This window comes from Tursiops truncatus, chromosome 3 (assembly GCF_011762595.2).
Source record: "Tursiops truncatus isolate mTurTru1 chromosome 3, mTurTru1.mat.Y, whole genome shotgun sequence".
NCBI lineage: Eukaryota > Metazoa > Chordata > Mammalia > Artiodactyla > Delphinidae > Tursiops > Tursiops truncatus.
Window position 1 is genome coordinate 77,005,972 of NC_047036.1, and position 21,129 is coordinate 77,027,100.

General features: G+C 38.1%; 1 protein-coding gene across 1 annotated transcript in view; it reads right to left on the reverse strand.

Annotated features, from left to right (window-relative positions):
• The window catches only part of ELL2 (elongation factor for RNA polymerase II 2), a 94,155-nt gene that overhangs the window by 70,417 nt on the left and 2,609 nt on the right, over window positions 1-21,129 (reverse strand). Inside the window, exon 2 of the mRNA XM_033853046.2 lies at window positions 4,119-4,166. Coding sequence (XP_033708937.1) covers window positions 4,119-4,166 — 48 coding nt within the window. The remainder of the gene's footprint in view (window positions 1-4,118; window positions 4,167-21,129) is intronic.

Below are 21,129 nucleotides of genomic sequence, written 5' to 3' on the forward strand. Positions count from 1 at the left end.
GACAGTAGTTACAGCTGAGTCTGCAGCAGCTGTGTGTCTTTAGATAAGAAACTTTCAACAAACATAAAAATAAAGAGTAATTAGTTTTTTGTTTTTTTTTGTTTTTTTTTTTTTTTCGGTACGCGGGCCTCTCACTGTTGTGGCCTCTCCCGTTGTGGAGCACAGCCTCCGGACGCGCAGGCTCAGCGGCCATGGCTCACGGGCCCAGCCGCTCCGCGGCATGTGGGATCTTCCCGGACCAGGGCACGAACCCGTGTCCCCTGCATCGGCAGGCGGACTCTCAACCACTGCGCCACCAGGGAAGCTCAAGAGTAATTAGTTTTTAAAATTTTACTGAAACACACACTTTTGGAAAATTTTCACCTGCCACATTTTCGGTATCCAGTGAAATATGAGACAGAACTACCGTGATTTGGATAAAGCTTGCTCAACAATAAAGATGCAGCTTTTGTAAACCATGTGCATTATACCATTACACCCCTCTGAATGTTATAACTTGAACACCTCAATACTGTAGCCATGTGACTCTTACCAGCTACCTTTTCTATTCAATTAGAATGGTCTATAAAAATGTACAATCCTAGTACACCTTTAGTTATGAGTATCCTAGGTACGGATTAGAACTGCAAGGATAATTGGTTGAGCCATACTCTTAAAAATCAACAAGGTATTTTTGGCTGATGTATTCAGCTCCTGATATTTATCAGTTTTGAAAACACAATTAACTGTTCCTATAGATACTTCCTCATCTTTTCAGAATCCATAAAATGCCTTCAATGACCATTCAATTTCCTGACTATGCTTTTCCAGTAAGGTAAAAGGGTGAGATGAAGTGTGAAAGACAAATTTTCATTTTTTATGCTATAGAAGCTGCTGCCCAACTGTGATGATAAAAATCCAGGTAATCAATGATTCTCAGAATTTTCACTCTTTAAGAGCATATTGCTATACTTTAATGGTCCAGTCTGCATTTTTTTTTAGAAGAAAACTTCAATTTAAGAGAACGTGTTCAGGGCTTCCCTGGTAGTGCAGTGGTTAAGAATCCGCCTGCCAATGCAGGGGACAAGGGTTCGAGCCCTGTCCGGGAAGATCCCACATGCCGCGGAGCAACTAAGCCTATGCGCCACAACTACTGAGCCTGCACTCTAGAGCCCGCGTGCCACAACTACTGAGCCCACGTGCCACAACTACTGAAGCCCGCGCACCCAGAGCCCATGCTCCACAACAAGAGAAGCCACTGCAATGAGAAGCCCGCACACCGCAACGAAGAGTAGGCCCCGCTCGCCGCAACTAGAGAAAGTCCGCACACAGCAACGAAGACCCAACGCAGCCAAAAATAATAAATAAATAAAATAAATGAATTTATAAAAAAAAGAAAAAGAGAACGTGTTCAGGCACAAAAGTAAATATGCTTAAAAGTTGACCAGCCAAGACCCAAATTCTGACCTTCTAAAGACATTATAGAGGGGGGAAAAATCCTATAATTAGTAACAAGGAACAGCATAAACATGCAGTGCTTAGCATCAGGGAAAGAGGAAATAATCTTAACACTAAATGTTCACTTTTGAAATGATATTTTAACAATATTTCAGTTGTATTTCAAATATGTCTATATAGGACACTATCATGATAGTTAATGTATATTTTCAATCACATTTGATGTAAAACCTGTACATTTGTTAGACTTGCCACATTCTTTCTAGAGAAACTTTCAAAGTATCTGAAACACTATATTAAAAGACAACTAAAATTTCTCATTGAGAAAAACTCTTTTGTGGGAAATCTAAATTAAAACCTTCCAATTTAAAGTCCTAAACATTTTCCACGTAGGAAAACTCTGTAAGTATACTTCTTCAGATAGTTTTTAAAGCAATCAGCACCGGCAATGTTAAATTATCGTGGCTCTCAAGAAAAACAGAGGAACACTGTACAGTAGACCCTCACATTTGTGGCTCTGTGTATTCCCTGTGGGCTGTGCCAACCCACTCTCTCCCCAGTAATGACTCTTTGTTTTTACTAAGTCCCAAAGGGCTGGTGAGAGCGCTGCAAAGAGAAGGGGGGGAGGGGTGGATGGAATGCAGCTGCAGGCTCTGAAACAATGCTGAGTCCATATATTTTGTTCCCAGTTAGAATAATAAAAAGGGGACTGTGGTGGGGGGTGAGGGGATGGAGAAGACAGAATGCAGAATAAGCAAGGTAGGGCCAAGTATCCTATAGCTCTCATCCTGCAGCACTCCCTCCTCTCTCTGCATTCATACTCTCCCAACTCCAATAACCATTCATTTGGTTAAAAAGCTTATCTGTTAAAATTCAAACACCCATTAAGATTTACACCTATCAGTCATTTATATCTAAATTACTTTTATCAGTGAACTATATTCAAACAAAGAATAGAGTAGGAAGAGAGAATGGAGCTTGCAAAGATAAACTGGGGAAGCTTGGACACAGAGATAGGAAAGTTTGGGGGAGGTACGTAGGAGATTTCAGAAAGGGAGGTCCAAGGTTTCAAACAGAAACTGCCTGCTTTGTAAAGGTACCTAGGGCCTGGGGGGTAACTGGTATGCTACAGAAAATCATATTCCTTCTAAGACTGCTAAAAGCTACATGTTTCTGCATCAAGAGCTTGGAAGCCTGCACATACTGGTTCCTCATTATTCAGTCTAGCCTACTGCCTCCTAAGAAAATGTCCTTCACTTGCATTTCCCTGGCCTCCACGTCCCAACTGGGAGAATGAAAGAATTAAGGGAAGAGGGAAGAAGCAGACACCAAACAAGGTGTCAGCTGCTAGTGAGGGAAAAGCAGCTCAAACCCCACTCTTCTCCTCTGGGTACTGCCCTCTCTTCCCAGATAACCCTTTACTGAAATGGGTAGCCCTGCTGAGCTGAAGAAGTCAGGCCTGCCTCTGGAACATCCCTTCAGATATTGTTGATGCCATTAAAATTTGTAAGAAAATTCAAGAAGCCTCACGTAAACAACTGACACTAATACCTCAAAAATAGTATCAGCATGCGCTAGAGACTATCTAAAAAGCTATGAAACAAAATTCAGAAGAATGCTTGTTCCATTTAGGATCCCATTCATGAACACTCAGTTACTGGGGAGAGAAAAAAAAGGACTTCATTGTAAAGCTATCATGTAGAAGCAAACCTCTGACATCCACACACAAACATCTCCTTCAAGTTAACATTCCACAAGATTTAGAAGTACTCTTAGTTGGTGTTGAATGATACAATTAATCTCCTGACTCTTGAAATGTTTTCAAGTTATAAAGTTTAGAAAGACTGTATTTATTCACATTGAATTTTTACATTTTGTGACATAAACAAAAATTCACAAGTGTATAGATTTATAATAAATAGGAATATGATCTTCCCCCCTCAGGCTGCCTTTTCTCTAGAGCTCTAAAATCCATTTACAGATATTCCAAATCTCCATACTGTAGACAGTATATAGAGACAAATTCAGAAATGCATATTAATTTAAATGAAGGAATGACTGAGTCTATTTAATTAATATTAAATAGTAATAGTAATAATTATGAAATAATATTGACGCTACTCCTGAAAAGTTTATCATCTATTACAAATACAAAATTCATAGGTGCATTTTATTAGGAGTTATCATTTATTATACTTTTAAATCCAGCAATAAAATAGACAATACTTTGTTTATTCTGTGTACTAGAAAAATTCAATTTTCTATATATACATTTCATTTCCTAGTATTAAAGTCCATAGACAGCAGAAGTTTGTTAATATTAACAACAATCACATAATCATAACTTGCCTGAAATTAATAATTCTTTATGGTTACTTAATTGTGGTAAACAAAATATAATCTCATAATACTATGATGTATGTTACACTTCAATAAAAAGGTTAAAAAATCAATTATCTATGACTTGGAAAAAACTACTCTCAATATCTATACCTGAATTACTTAACTAAATCAAGAAGATAATTCAAGTCTTAAAGGTGTCATAAATTTACATTTAGTTACAAAGTTCACAAAATATGAGTGACATTATATTAAGAGGCACAGGTGAAAACAAATTTTAAGACGTAAATATAATAATGTGTAAGATTAGATTTTCTTGCTAAAACAATAAGAGTACTCACCCCTTGGAGCCCTTGGAACTGAATTGAAGGTCGAAAAGGAATTAAATTCTATTAAAAGAAACATAAGAAACAAACACGTCAACCTTGGTTACTGGGACATGGAACTAAATGATTAAACTCTAAACCTATGCACTTGGTCAGTGCTATAGTCTGTGAAAACCTTTTCATTACATACTTAGGTTTATATATCATCATATTAAGATGCCTTGATAAATGATACTGCACTGCTGACATTTCTCTGAATACACAACCGAAGGTATCTTTTGGCAGTGTAGCTAATCACGTTTTTGAAAATGACTGACATGATTTGGCAAAAAATGATCAGTGTACTAATTCAATTTTACATGAAAAAGTATTATGGCTTAGTTTCTTGATATGTTTTTTAAAAAGGTAGGGGAAAGCAAGAGATAGTCAAAGAAACTTTGCAAAACTCTTAAGAGGACGCTAGAAATATAAAATTAAAATATTTGAGAATGAACTGTGGTTTCCATTTTCTCACATTTTACCAGAGATTAGTTTTTAGTTGAGGGTCAAACAGGTTACCAATCTTCTCACAAGCTTCTCACCAGGAGAATATAATTTCTAGAACAATGTTTTGTTTCATTATGAGCTTTGTCCTGTTCATAATTTTTATATTTTCTCATAGAGCTGTGTATTTAGAACAAAAGCTGAAACTGTAAATATCTACCAGAGTCTCAGGCATGATTTCCTGTACCTAAAGTCACCAGTATGGGACCGGTTCACCACTACTGGAACGCTTTTCCAAACTGCTAACAGAAATTCATGGGGAAATCAGATTTGGGTAACATTTTAATAGTAACACATCAGCCTGTAAACTATTCTTCATACCCTCATATCCAAACCCAATGCACAAAAACAAAAGCAGTGGTTTCTGGTCTCAACTCTACCTTAAAGAAAAATACAGAGGCACCCATATGCCCCTCCCTCAGCCACTGCACATTAACTACTACTTACCAGGTACTTCCCAAAACTTCTCTACAGATTTAAAAGTTTACTAATCAGGATTACAATAAACTGAGAAATAAGGAAAGGATAAGTACTTTATTTTTTTTTTTTTTTTTTTTTTTTAGGATAAGTACTTTAAAAGACAGATCATCTGAATATAAAATCAAGTGGTAGCATTAACCATTCTATTATTATTTATAAAAATGGATAAACATCTTCTTGAAGAAAACATAATAGATACTATTATCATTGTTCTACCACCATAAAAAGATTATTTAACTTTAGACTTATCAGCAGAATCAAAGCACTACTGGGTGACAAAATTTATTTCTTGGTGTGGGAGAAGTAGGTAACAATTTTTCATAGTGATTCATTCTAATTCACAGTGTTTTATGAAAATATAAAATATAGATTAACGCTAACTTGAATTTCCTTAGAGGGAGAAAACCTCACCCAAACCTACCTTCCATAGCTAAACCTCTACCTGAAGTAATGGTAGCTTGCGTGCAGAAGCCCTGGGGAGGCCCGCTTTGTGTGTAAGTAGGTGGCACTACAATTTAGGTTAAGACAGGTGGAGGTTCTAGCTTTCAGAATATTTCAATCAGCCCTGCCTCCTGCTCTCTCTTCAAATCACAAACACTGAACATCTCCTCTGAGGCTGGTTACACTTTCCTCTCTGACTCCTTGCAGGAAGGTTATCTTCAGCTCACCACTGGAATTTGAACTTCTCTATCAAGTTCATCAATTCTTCTTGGCCAAACAAATGCTAACTTTCCTCAATTTTCAAATTGCTCACTTCTTCACTGGATGTCATCTGGAGAAACCACTCCTCCTAGCTCTTTGATCATGCCTTTCACTTTCCTCTTTCTAGATCCAGTCTCCCCTGGAGGCTCACCTTGCCTATTTGGTGATGACTCTGAATCTCTTCCCTATTCCTCAACTTGGCATCTCTCTGCAACTTGCAACTTATCACAGCCTAGGACATTCTGCATTAGAAACTCTCAATGACAGTAAAATTGGCAAACACTAAACCACCTCCGCCCCTCGCCAAACTGGCACCTCTTTCCTACTTTCTGGCAAGGGTGCTTCTATCTTGTTGGTTCTCCAGGCTCACAACCTTAAGTTTAACGCACAGCCTCTTCTCCCTCTCCCCTCACCGCATTCTATTAGGCAATCGCACACTGCTAGAATCACAGAATACCAGGTCCAGAGGTACTCCAGTTGGTGCCCAGCCCCACCCTTAACCACAATGGGCCATGCGTCCCATTAATAACTAAGCTAGGACCAGAATCTAGGACTCAATCTTCCTGTTTTGCCATACTGTTTTTCTTCTACCATCTTGGGCTCCACACACATCTGTTATGGTAGATCCATGGGCACTTGCTCCTTTATGCCAGAGTTCGCATTTTAGTTGGAGAACATTTGAAAACGATTAAATATTGTACTAGGCTAAGTACTGCTGGGAGGTGCAGTAAGGATTCTCACAAAGAAGAAAAGTATGGGTTAGAAGAGATACTAGAAAAGAGAAAAGGCTCATGGAAAAGATGGCTCTTGAGTAGCAATTTTGAAAAGACAAACTCCAGGGAGATGGAGTGTCCTAAGCAAAAAAGCAAGGAGACAGGAATGGGTACTGTGCAGGCAGACGGCAGGTCTTTTCACACGTGAAACATAACATAAAGGATGAGAATTGGACCTGGTGATCCCTGGCTAATCTATCCTTGACCTCAAAATTTGTCTTCAGTTTTAGCTTCTATCCACTACAGAATAAATAGGACAGTAATTTAAATTTCAGACCTCATAATTTCTAAAGGTTCATCACCCTGTGAAATAACCCTATCCTAATCCCTTCCATTACCCCTTTAGGGATGGCCTTTAAGTCTTGTCTTTGACATGATAAACAACTGGAGGCTCTTCTGATTTTTGGAATAAGAAAGTGAGCTGCTGAAAGAATGAAGTGTTTCACGGAAAGCAGCTCTTTCAGTCATGTGTAAGAAAGACAGAGATCAATTGGGGCTAGGGAAAAGGATTAGACACCAGCTCCAGGGAATGTTTTATTTAGGAAAACTCTAGTGATAAAGGCCTAAATTAGTATGGCTTCGTCTGGAGCAAACAGGAGATGGTGGAATGAGCAGACCTTCCCAAGAAAGAATGATAAAATGTGATGAAAGCTTGAATATCAGGTGTACATGCGCACATATGCACTAAAGAAGCAAAGGTGGCTCAGGGCTCTCAATCATCATCTGGGGCCTGTCTGCCCCAGACTCCCTCATATTAAGCTTAGTCTTTACTTTGAAAGCTCCTAGCCTGTTTCAGGTCCCTATCACCAAGCACCTAGACAAAGGCCTTCCTCCCTTCCTTCAATTCCTTCCAAATGGCTACTCATTCAAATAGCTAGCAGAAGCTTTCTCAGATACCACCCTCAGCATGTAACATAGCCTGCAGTGGGTTCTATCAAAGCAAAACAAACTCCTCCACGTAGAAAGCAGACAGTCCAACTATAGGACCAACCAATTTCATCTTCCACTTCCCAACTGTGGCTAAGCAGTGTTAACCTTTTTCAGTCTGTTTGGTTTGTAAACAATTTCCTCTCTATTTCTACCTCCTATTTATCTGTTCTTTCAACCTGGCATACCTTCCCAAACACTATTTTGCCAATCCATACTAATCACTTAACATTCAAGCTTAAGATTAATTTCCTCAGCTAGGCCTTGTTTTAGATAAATCAGAAATCAAAGACTCAATGAGTTTAAGGACCCAATGCAGGTAAATGTGAAAGAGACTGGGTGTAAAGCAACAGGGCCGTGGCGAGTACCTGGGGAATGAATGCCCAGCTGAGAAAGGACTCAAATTTTAAAATGTTAAACCTTTTTCTCACCAAACAAAACACTGCTGCCACCATTTTGCTAACTCTGAACTATGCCCACTTTAGCTACCATTAGCTATTGTTTTTTCCAGATGCCTGTGTCTATCGTACCACTACACGGGGGGTGTATTTCTTTCATAGGTTTTCTTACTCCTAGTTGTTATGATACAAAAGAGTCTAACACATATTTAACTTACAAGTATTTATCTACATTATGATAGAAAAAGTATTATAAAATCACTTTGGCTATGTTCTCTTTATATATGCGGTATACAACTATATGCATTATATACTTTATAGATTACTATTCTGGGTTGTATGGACAAAACAATACCACTATGCTTTACATCAACTTACGGATTCTCAAGAGTAATTTTTTTTTAATATAAATTTATTTATTTAGTTTTGGCTGCATGGGGTCTTTATTGCTGCACACGGGCTTTCTCTAGTTGCGGTGAGCAGGGGCTACTCTTCATTGCAGTGTGCAGGCTTCTCACTGTGGTGGCTTCACTTGTTGCAGAGCACAGGCTCTAGGCATGCGGGCTTCAGTAGTTGTGGCTCGTGGGCTCTATCCAATCTTTTGCTTCATGACCTGAATTTAGAACCTAACCTCCTGATATGCTTAGAGTTCTATCTGTATTGCTTGATTCCTCAACAAAAACGATAACTTGTTTTTGTTTACATAGTTTTGTAATGTACAGAGTATTTTTATATCCACAGTCTCAAGTGAGGCCTCCTAAAACCAGCCGTGGGTGGTAGGAAGACATCATCATCCCCCATTTCAGAGGGAGATAAACGAGTCTCCAACAGGCAAAGTTCATTGCTCAGAATCACCAAGCTAGTGGTTAGCAGAGTTGGACCTCAAATCCAGACTTCGGAATTTCAAATACAGTACCCTTTCCTTATCTTGCCTCTGTAACAGGTTACCTCCTAGGGCTGAACATGAAAAGCACTTAAATGCTCATTCAATTCTTCTGGCATTTTGTTTCCAAAGAAAATGAATTTTATAAAATCATTATAATTTCCAAGGTTCAGCTTCTGATTAAATAAAAACTAAAAAAAACAGTTTTTTTTTTTTTTTCTGTAAGGACCATGTATAGTAAAGGAACATATATAAATATTTGTGTTAACATTTTTCATTAAAAAAACAAAACCCTCATCTATGGAGTAGTTGTGGGTGCTTATCCAAACAGGATAAACTAGGATTACTGTTGCTGAAAAACTTTAAGATATCTAACAACCTACAAGAGAAAAGTACATAAGAGAACCTCAAATCCTTTATTGATTTTAATCCCAGTTTTAGACAAGAAGATGTTAGGTACTATGCTACAGTTCCTGAACGTTTTAAAAAATGCAACAAGAGAGCCAGCTAGAATGCTATACCACTTTTTATGCTTCTGACTACTGTGTCAATGGGAAAGGTACCCGGAATAAGTTCTAAAAGTCAATACCAGGACTTACCTGGTAGTCCAGGGCTATAGAATCCATCTTACAATGCAGAGGACGTGGGTTCGATCCCTGGTCAGGGAACTAAGATCCCACATGCTGAGGGGCAAGTAAGCCCGAGCGCCACAACTACTGACCTCATGCACCTCAACTAGAGCCCTCGCTGCAAACTACAGAGCCCACGTGCCCTGGAGCCTGTGTGCCGCAACTAGAGAAGAGAAAACCCACAGGCCACAACTAGAGAGAAGCCCGAGTGCCACAGTAAAGATCCCGCGTACCGCAACGAAAGATCCTGCATGCCACAACTGAGACCCGACGCAGCCAAAAATATATAAATAATAAATAAATAAATCTTAAAAAAAACTGAACATTTAAAAAATAAATAAAGTCAATACCACTATAAGCAAATGCCTCAAGCATGTTAGTTTTTCACCTAAATGTTTTTTAGTCTAAGTTTAACTGCACAAACATAACCTCAACTCATTGTTTTTTGGGGTTTCTTTTGCGGTACGCGGGCCTCTCACTGTTGTGGCCTCTCCAGACGCGTGGGCTCAGCGGCCATGGCTCACGGGCCCAGCCGCTCCGCGGCATGTGGGATCCTCCCGGACAGGGGCACAAACCCGTGTCCCCTGCATCGGCAGGCAGACTCTCAACCACTGTGCCACCAGGGAAGCCCTGTATATTTTTTAATGCAATCCAGTTTTAAAAGATAATGTAATTACAGGTGGCCAAATATGATATGGCATGTTTTAGAATAATGTTTAACTTACTAAGTACAGTTCCATTACATATGGAAGTTCAATAGGACTTCAACTTTTGATTTTTAGCTTTAATTAAATATTTGCACCAACTGGCTCTTTTGAAAATCAAGTAACTCTAGGGTTTAACTGACTAGTACTTGAGCTATAAATAAGATAGTGATCTAGTATCTTCATCCATCCAAGAAACAATGCAGACTGGAACTGGCTAGGGAAACCATTTTGATAAATGCTTTCAACAAGGTGATGTTTTATAGTCAAAAGAGTCTGTTAAACTCTTGGTTGGTTCACTGATTTTAGATTTCCTTGAATTAACCCTCTGTATTTCTCAGAGAATGTAGGGCATTCTTAAGCTTAGAATAAAAGTGTAGACAATACTAAAATGCTCAAAAGTTTAGTTCTTGACATCTGCCACTATAATAAGCCAATTCTACTGCAATAAAAACTGCTCTATGACCAAAGAAATCTATGTCCACTTATTTCCAGGGACTATGCCTTGTAATATATACGGACTATAAAAGTAATATGTAATTTACTAAGTAATGTTACTAAGTAATTTTAATTGTGCTGAGTAATATTAATTTCTGACACGATTCTTTTAGGGTAGGAGGGAAGAAGCAAAGCTCAGGTTTCTTTGGGGATAAATAAAAGAGAGTTACTTATCCTATAAAAGTTGTTATAACCATCTCTTGATTATTTACATATTGCTTATCCATCCAAATTAAACCTATGGTTACTTTTATTCTATCAACCACTATTGGTTTTGTCAACATACAACCATAAGAAATAGCATTCTGTTCTAGAAAAGAGTGATTTCTCTAAGAAACACATTATAGAGATCTTTCTAAGTTTATTCTCTAAGGTTAGAGATGTACTTGAAATACCTTCAGCTTCCCTTCTGAACCCATAATGGAGCTTTGACTCAACTTAAAGTGAACTCTTTAGTTATTTAAAATTAACCAATAGGTATTTATTAAATACTTCACATTTTATTTGTGTACCTAAGCTGCATTATAAGTCAAGCTAAAGATAGTGCAAAAAAGGGCTTCCCTGGTGTGGCACAGTGGTTAAGAATCCGCCTGCCAATGCAGGAGACATGGGTTCAAGCCCTGGTCCGGGAAGATTCCCACATGCCACAGAGCAACTAAGCCTGTGCACCACAACTACTGAAGGCCGCACGCCTAGAGCCTGTGCTCCTCGACAAGAGAAGCCACCGCCATGAGAAGCCCATGCACCTCAACGAAGAGCAGCCCCCGCTTGCCACAACTAGAGAAAGCCCACATGCAGCAGCGAAGACCCAAGGCAGCCAAAAATAAAATAAATTAATTTAAAAAAAGAATATTTAAAGATAGTGCAAAAAAATTTTCCAAAGTCAAATATAATTTTGGAATTTTGTGTCAAAACCAGAAAACTGTCTATAAATGGTGATGGGTCAGGTGACTGCTTTAAGTGAGATTGTTTTACGAAATGATTATAGCCACCTAGTTACTATTTACTGAGCGCTTAAAATGTGTCAGGCCAGTGTAATCACTTTTACTATCACCTGTGGGAATTCTCAGAACACCCTTGTGGAGTAGATACTATTATTTCCACAGGATTCCACAGGTAAATCCTGTGAAATCACATACGGTTACACAGCTAATAAGTGACCTGGAGCTCAAACCCTGGCCTGTCTCCCTTTAAGAACTAAGCACTCTACACAGCTAGCCTCTCCTGCTCCTCCTTAACAACAGTTATATAAAATGTGAAATATCTGACCGCTACAGAATTAAGAACTGGTAAGAATCAATAGCTCTTTGGGGATCACTTCTTTGGTTTTGCACTACAACTTAAGGAAAATATCAGGCACTTGAATTTCTTTTCACTTATGCAAGTAAATAGTAAAAAGTATTTATGACTTATCCTGGGATACAATTTAAGATAGATCTTTCTTTCCTAAAAGAGGTACTATACCATTTAAAGAACTGTGGTTATAATTCTTTTATTTAAGAAGTCATTTAATTCTGCTCTTTAAAACATCACCTGATAGAGAAACCAAAGACTATCCAATAATTATATTTTAACCACGGTAATAAAAATAAATCTAAGCTGGGAAAGAAGAGGAAGAAAAAAAAAAGATGGAGTATAACCAGACAGTAGCACAGGAAATCAGTTAATCCTGAAATCAAATATACCCAGCTCTTGTCAAAAGCTGGCAATATGTTTAGTATGTTTAGAATGATAGTATGAATGTGAAATTTTGAGGTAATCCAAAGATACCTTAGTAAACGGTATCTCCTTCTTTGCCCCAATCTTTTATTAGATGCTCCCCCACCCCCCGGGGGAGAGAGAGAGAGGGAGTCATTAAGTTTCACAAAATCTAGTATTTTGCTTTGTCAGTCAATCCAACCTTACACATCGCAGAAACTCCTTCTCTGCAGATTTGGAAGAACCAGATTAAAGAGCATTTGGAATAAAGAATAATTTCTTTCTAGCCTTTACAGCATAGAAAAGAATGAAATATAAAGGATATTCTCGAAACAGTAGGGGGAAGTCAAAAATCTAATTTATTTAACACAGTCCTTGTTTTTAAAGATAGTTTCTGGAAAACTGTAGCTATCTGCTGCAGGCCAAATTTTAAAAAAATTATTATTGTCTTAAACGTTACTATTCCATACAACTCTTTAAAGGAATATGGAAGGCAAAAATCCAAACTGAACAACCACCTAAAAAGTTACTTACTGTGAACAAGCCCTTATAACAATATTTGAAGCATAATATCCCATCATTTTTTTCCAAGAGAGCGCTTAATGTGGACTTTATAATTGTGTAATAAGCTTACATGTCAAATCTGATTATAAATACAAATGAAGATTTGTTCTTTGGGATCATGATCTCTAGTAAAGTATAAGGAGAAACAGTAAAATAAACTTGGATTGGAAGATGGGTATTATTTTTAAAATAGTAGAAATTTGTAAAATGAAGCATCTACAACAAAGGGAGCCATTAGAAGGCTTGAAACTTGGAAACTACATGATCACACACACTTAGTGTTTTAAAAAGATAGCTTTGGCTGCTGTGTGGAGAATGGACTATTGGGGGAAGAGTGGAAGCCTGGAGGCTAGATGGAAGTCCATGGCAGTGGTCCTCAAGAGAGATAATGGTGGCTGGGACTGGAGTCGTGGTGATGGATGAAGTTAGATTTCAGATTTTTGAAGACTGACAGAACTTGCTGATGGATCAACTAAGCCAAGAAAAGAGGATATAAAATCAAGGAATACTAGTCAATTACTAGTCAACTGGTGATGAGTACTGCCACTTACTGAAATGGGGAACACTCATGAAGATGTAGGTTTGAAGGGTGAAATCAAGAGTTGTGCTTGGCAAAAGTAAACTCAAAATGGATTAAAGACTTAAATGTAAGGCCAGACACTATAAAACTCTTAGAGGAAAACATAGGCAGAACACTCTATGACATAAATCACAGCAAGATCCTTTTTGAGCCACCTCCTAGAGAAATGGAAATAAAAATAAAAATAAACAAATGGGACCTAATGAAACTTAAAAGCTTTTGCACAGCAAAGGAAAACATAAACAAGATGAAAAGACAACCCTCAGAATGAGAGAAAATATTTGTAAATGAAGCAACTGACAAAGGATTAATCTCCAAAATTTACAAGCAGCTCATGCAGCTCAATATCAAAAAAACAAACAACCTAATCCAAAAATGGGCAGAAGACCTAAATAGACATTTCTCCAAAGAAGATATACAGACTGCCAACAAACACATGAAAGAATGCTCAACATCACTAATCATTTGAGAAATGCAAATCAAAAATACAATGAGGTATCACCTCACACCGGTCAGAATGGTCATCATCAAAAAATCTACAAACAATAAATGCTGGAGAGGGTGTGGAGAAACGGGAACCCTCTTGCATTGTTGGTGGGAATGTAAATTGATACAGCCACTATGGAGATCAGTATGGAGGTTCCTTAAAAAACTAAGAATAGAACTACCATATGAACCAGCAATCCCACTACCAGGCATATACTCTGAGAAAACCATAATTCAAAGAGTCATGTACCACAATGTTCACTGCAGCACTATTTACAATAGCCAGGACATGGAAGCAACCTAAGTGTCCATCGACAGATGAATGCGTAAAGAAGATGTGGTACATATATACAATGGAATATTACTCAGCCATAAAAAGAAACAAAATTGAGCTATTTGTAGTGAGGTGGATGGACCTAGAGACTCTCATACAGAGTGAAGTAAGTCAAAGAGAAAAACAAATACCGTATGCTAACACATATATATGGAATCTAAAAAAAAAAAAAAGGTCTGAAGAACGTAGGGGCAGGACAGGAATAAAGACGTAGATGTAGAAAATGGACTTGAGGACACGGGGAGGGGGAAGGGTAAGCTGGGATGAAGTGAGAGTGGCATGGACATACATACACTACCAAATGTAAAATAGATAGCTAGTGGGAAGCAGCCACATAGCACAGGGAGATCAGCTAGGTGCTCTGTGACCACTTAGAGGGGTGGGGTGGGGGGAGGGTGAGAGGGAGACGCAAGAGGGAGGAGATATGGGGATATTTGTATATGCATAGCTGATTCACTTTGTTATAAAGCAGAAACTAATACACCATTATAAAGCAATTATACTCCAATAAAGATGTTTAAAAAAAAGGAATTGTGTTTGGGTCTGTTAAGTTTAGATAACCTATTAAACTTTGATAAAGAGATCAGGTGTTGAAAATTAGTGCCTGGAAATGGAGGAAGGTCAGAGCTGGAGATAAATATTTGGAGGTCGTTAACATATAGATGACATTTAAATCCACAGGACTAGATGAGCTCACCTAGGGAAGTGAATAGATAAAGAGAAGGGAACTGGGATCTCCAACTTTCAGAGGCCAGTCAAGCAGCGGATAATCAGCAGAGGAGACTGACAAAGAATGGCCAGGGAAGTGGGAGGAAAATCAGGAAAGTGTTTCTAGCAGGAAGGAGTAGTCAACTGGATGGCATGATGCTGAGGTCAGGTAAGACAGGAACAGAGAGATGACCACTAGATTTGACAACAAGGGACCTAGTCAGGTGCAATCTCAGGGATGTGATGGACACAACCCAGCTGGAGTGGGCTGAACAGAGGATGGGAGATGAAAAAGCAGACACTATTTCTCAGACATATCCTCAAACATAATCCTCTCTTTAGGTGTCCCCTTGCACAGAGACTTTATTGTATGTATGTATGTATGTATGTATGTATGTATGTATTATGTCTGCTTGTTTCTACTAAGGTACGAGCACTTTCTGGACCATCCCTGACTTATTCAACTTTATATATACAGTGCCTAGTACTATGCCTGGCACATATCAGAAGATAAACAAACACTGGCTAAATGAATAAATGCATATTTGACAGTTATAGGTATAATTCCTGTTCCTACCTCTTAGTCTTTTATTAAAGAAAAATACATCTCAAGACACTCAACTGAGTTTTTACCACATGGATGTGTTTTCTGGCTATCTGAGGCATCATGGTTTCCAACAATGAAAACCAAAAGCCATGATACTAAGTAAATGTCTTTTAAAAATCTGCTAACATGTAAATTTACAAGTAAGCATATTTAGATCCTAAAGTATCTCAAAGAATCTTATTTGAAAGTTCATGCCTGGCTCCACCCTTGAACAAGCTCACTCTTCATGGGAAAAGTCTTCTAGCTAAGGTTATCTCCATGGACCATGAACCAAGTGCCCATAACTAGTCCATGACAATGTATATGTATAACAGAAGTTTCATGTACTCATGATTATTTTTTGGTTTGTTTTTCACAAACTGTCAAACAAAAAAAAGAGAATCAAAACACCAAAACAGAAATGAAAGTAATCTGGAAGTGAAAACACTGACCCTTGCAAGGCCTTTAGGAATCTTTTAAAAATGATGCTTGAAATGTAAATCCAGGCACATTGTAGAGAGTTACTTAATGTTTCAATAATCACTTGGGACAGAAACCATGGAAAGTATGATCTTCACGTTAAAATCAAATTCAATTTTCATATCATCTGTACTCTACGACAGTCTTAAGTGCAATTTATAGAGAACGTTATTGGATAAGGGAAGCCTATAAAAATCCGAGCAAAATTTGAAAATCCCTGTTCAAAACCAAAATTTCTTCCACCTAATAATTTCAACTTCCCCCAAAACATTACCAATCCCCAAAATTTCCATCCAAATGGAAAAGTTTGAGACATGTAAATAATATAGCATTGTTCTAGTCTAGCCTCAGACCCAAATATACTTCTCAAATATAAAACATCTAATCAAACCTTAGTCACCAAACAACAGACTGAGTGAACGTCCACTAAAATGGTACTTTATCTCCCCCACCCCACCCCACCCTCCCAATAGCTTCTGATTTCCCTTTTTTTTTACTAAGGGTACCCCTCCTAGTGCTGATGGCTAGAAATTTCCATTTAACCCTGTTCCTTTAAAATCTGTTATTGAGTTCTATAGATTCTATTCATCTGTAATGTCTTGTCTCTCACTAGCATCAGTTTAGATCCCACTCATCTCTGACCTGGACCACATACTTCCTCCTAACTTGTCTACTGCCTTCCAGATTCATCTTATACTCATCATGCACACTGAGGCCAGTATAATCCTAAAGCATTAGCTCAAATCACCTTAAATTTCTACTCAGTGTCTCTCCAGTTTTGAGAGAATAAACTCCAACCTGCTCCAGTCTCCCTTTCCTCTTAAATCCAACTATATTTTCTCCAACACTCGAGGTTAAGTGGAACAAGGGTCTTCCTTGCAATTCTCAAAGCCTGCCTTAGCTTTTCTACTGCTGTCCTTTCCTTTCCTGTGCCATTCCTTCTGCTGGAGATGTGATTCCCCCCATCTAGTCTCTGCCTGTTAAAATCCTAAAACCCAAAGATGTTTTTTAGACCAATAACATATAGGATCCCCAACAAGAAAGAAACTTATGCTCCTTGTCTAACAACCTAGTTATTATTGAACTAGTAGCAAATGCTCTGACTACTGAGTTCAATTCAAGGTGCTAATTTGATTCATGGATCTTTACGGAGCATATAGTCTAATTAATAAGATTCTCTCTTTTTATATCCTATATTAAATTGCTAGCCATGAGATTCCAGGTTTGGCCTTTGCTGGCAAAATATTAGTGGAAGCCCTTAAACCAGTTCTTCCTAAAGATTTAACGTGGCTCTAAAGTGCCATAATGCCACAACCAAAATAGTTAGATAGGTAGATAAATTGAAAGGAAGGGAGGGAGGGAAAGAAAAGAAAGCAATTCTCCATAAATCTGACCTGATTTATGCCATGTTTTTCAGCTTCAATTTGGCTGTAGAGACACAGTCATTAATTTACTGTATTCTACTCCAGACCTGCTTTTCTAGATTTTTGCATTAAGTCATGGGAAATGTCCTATGGAGCTGAGGTATGCAGGAGAGTCAAATGTGCTGTGGTTATATACATGCTCTTTTCTTTATTCTAAAACTCAGCTCACCTTACATGAAGAAATGCCCATATCATCACATTTTAGGGACATCTTCTCAAATACTCCAAATACATTTGACTCAAACTGGCAAATAACTGGGCTGAACTCTGGTGCCACGGTCCTGAGCCTCTCTGTAGTCACAGCAAGTTGTTAAAAATGACCCAGCAGTGGTTCTCCTGAAATTCTCATTTTTCTCACTTTGCCGGCTTTATCACAAATTACCTAATAAGCGCTATGTGCACAGCTTCCATAGTTTTTCACAAGTGCAAATGGAGCAAATGGAGAAGTTGGATCTGGTGACTGTCCTTGATAAGCTTTCCTGTAAATCATTCCGAGAATTTTACACCCCTTTCCTTTTAAATTCTTTTGTTGAACATGTTCCAATCCTTCACATATGTTCTTTCTTTCTCCTCTCAGTTCTGGTGCCAAGGTTCCCTGTCTATCTCTTTAGGCAATCTGGCTACTGCTTTTCACTAGGAGGAGCACCCTTCTTTGCACTGAACACCTGATCAGCTGAAAAAACTTTTCAAACACTTATTGCAAAATGGGGCACAAACTTGACTTTCCTTGATAAAAAGCATTTTAATATCAAGTTCAGCCTGAAGATGGGTCTAAGTTAAAGTCAATAAGATTAACTTATTTTAATTAAAACTGGCTATATTTAAAAACTGCAACAAAAGGAATCTGCTAAGGCAAACCTCATTGTTTTACTTAGTAAACATGTCAGCAGCGGTGGCAGCTCTGTGCTGGCAGGTCTGGATGCTTGAGTGGTGCCTTAAGGAGAACAGGGTCTTCTGTATTTGTAAAAGCAGATTATTGAACACACATGTACACACTCAAAATTGTTTGAGGGCAGGCACAAAAACGAAGAGATAGGAAAAAGTAAGGTATGAGTCTTTTTGTGCCTTAAACCACAATGAGTCAAATGCTGATATGTTCACGAGGTAAAAAGAAAGGAAAGGAGAGGATATCTCCTACTCCATGACCTGTGGGATCGGTGATTTTATAAGATCACGGAACACATTAAAGGGAGCTATTGTGAAGAACAGTAACTTTAGAGGTTTACATAAGACTTTATGCTTTGACTGGAAATAACAGTATCTAGTAATACTGAAAGAGACTGAATTCCTCATGCAAAATTAAACGTAAGTATATTTGTACAAATTTTCAAAACACTACCATTTTCCTAGAAGACACTAATCAAAGCAGGGAAATTTAAAGCCAATAATTGGAGTTGGCAAGAGAATGTGTTAACAGAATCCTTCTTAAAGTCATCTCCTTTCTCATCTCCAGGCATAGAGAATGAATGGCCCCTGCTTCCAGATGCATCTATGCAAGACTTTTTATGTAATAGTTGGATAAACATGACAGTATTATTTGAGCCACCACCTTTGAAACTTTGAGTAAACATTAAAAAAAAATCAACAGGCTCAGCAATAAGAGAATCTGAAAACAAAATTTTGATAAGATTTTTGTTACTACCAAATGAGTTACTCAAATGTCAAAATAAAGCCAGCTACAAATTACTGAAGGAATTGCCTAAAATAAATTTTAGAATTTTGAGGTTTAATTTGAAATAGTTTTAGGATACATTTGGGAGAAATATGTAATTACAGTAACATATGCTCATTTAAAATATGTGAGGCTTATATAGATCACAAATTCAGACATCAGTTTAAAATGACTATAAAGTTGTAATATGTGATTTTTATTTAGTAACCTGTAGCTTCATTCAAAATAACCTATCTATAGGAAAAAAAAAGTAGTTTTGCAATATATACTAAATATCTGTGTAAGTATTCTGAGTTCATTCTGCAAACCATGAAAATAACTTTCCAGTTAACACTTTTTTATATATATAATCAACTTGAAACTGTCTCTGTATTCAAACTGAGTGGAAAACAACTTTTAGAAGATATTTACTCCAACTATAACTCCCATTCCTGGAATCACAATGTCTCTATCCCGCACCCCAATCTCTGTTTAAAAGGTTCCCAAGTTAGCTTTCCTCATTTCTTCTCTAAAAATAGAAAACTTGAGTAATGAAGGTCAATTAGGTTTGTTTGTCTTTCAAAACAGTGAGGAATTGTTTCTAATTAAAAGATTCTGTTTCCATGAACTCTAATAAGTTCAGATACTTGCTCAATTATATCTAAAGAACATCTGTATTTAGCCTAAGTCATAGTTTCCTAAAATTCTTAAATTTACCTCCCTGAAGTCTTAGGTCAAGTGGATTAATTTAGGACAGTAAATCCAATGGACAAAATAATCTAGATAAAAATAACTCTCTGATGCTTAATTTAGGAAATTAACCTGTTGAAATTTCTGGCTCTTAGAAAGTCATCAGAAGAGGAGGCATAACAGTCATAACATTGCATGGGCCAAAGCCACTTGGAGGCCACTTGTCAAGCATCAAGCACCTTCCTATCTAAGCACAGGAATGGTAGGAGCAGTTTTATATGAGAAGTTAAAGCCATCCTGCCCCCCTCCGCAGGAGAGAATAGAAACTTCTCCCTGACTAGCCAATGCATTCCAACATTTTTCCAAACGCAGCTACAATTTAAAGTTAGGAGCCCTAATTTGATAAGGGTGGAAAGTGAAAGCGTAAAAGACCAAGTATGTATCCTTCTACTGGAGGAGAAAAGCTCGGCCATATGCCCACTGCTGGCAACTTTACCGTGTTGATGGGGGAGCCGTGGTCTGGCCCTAGTCAGGAGGTGGGACACTGAGGACACATTGTGGGAGACTTGGCTGAACACACCAGAGGATACTGTAGTAAGTTCCAACAGTACCTCATTTCTTTTTCTTCTGTCTCTTCCCACTTTTCAGCTGTCTGAAGTTAACAGTCTCACCCCAAATCCTGCTTTTCCAAGCCCCTTAAGAAGTGTTTCTGTGGCCAAAGTGACAGTGAGGCCTGGGGACAGGAACTGGTTAAGTCAGAAACAAGGCAGAGTCCAACTGCAACGGCCAAGTCAGCTTATTTCTTCCTCCTCTCCCTGCGTAGTACTGCTTCTACTACCAACTTTTAGAAGAAAAGGAATCCACGGATTGTCTCAATCTACCTGGGTCCAACTCAGAAGGGTAGAGGGAGTTGGAAAAGTCTTCTCCCTTTCCCTTCTCTGCCTCTGTACAGATTGACTAGATACATTAATTTGCATGCACAGAGATGGAAACAGATGGTAATGATATTAATAGGCAATAGAAGTAGTCAGGAGCAAGGAAAGCCATTGACTTTGGTACCTTTGACTGTAAAAATAAATAAATATAACTTAAAAAAAATCAAGAACTAAGTGGTGGGTTAGAAGAGGAAGAATTTTTGATCTGCTGTTTCTTAAGACAGTGGTATATATGTGGAGCTTTTAGAATCCAAGCATTCCAACTTTAATCCCAAGCACGTAAACACTAAGGTGCAGGAGGCAGAAATGAAGGGAGAAAAACAAACAGCATTCTCAGTGAGCACTGGGGGCTT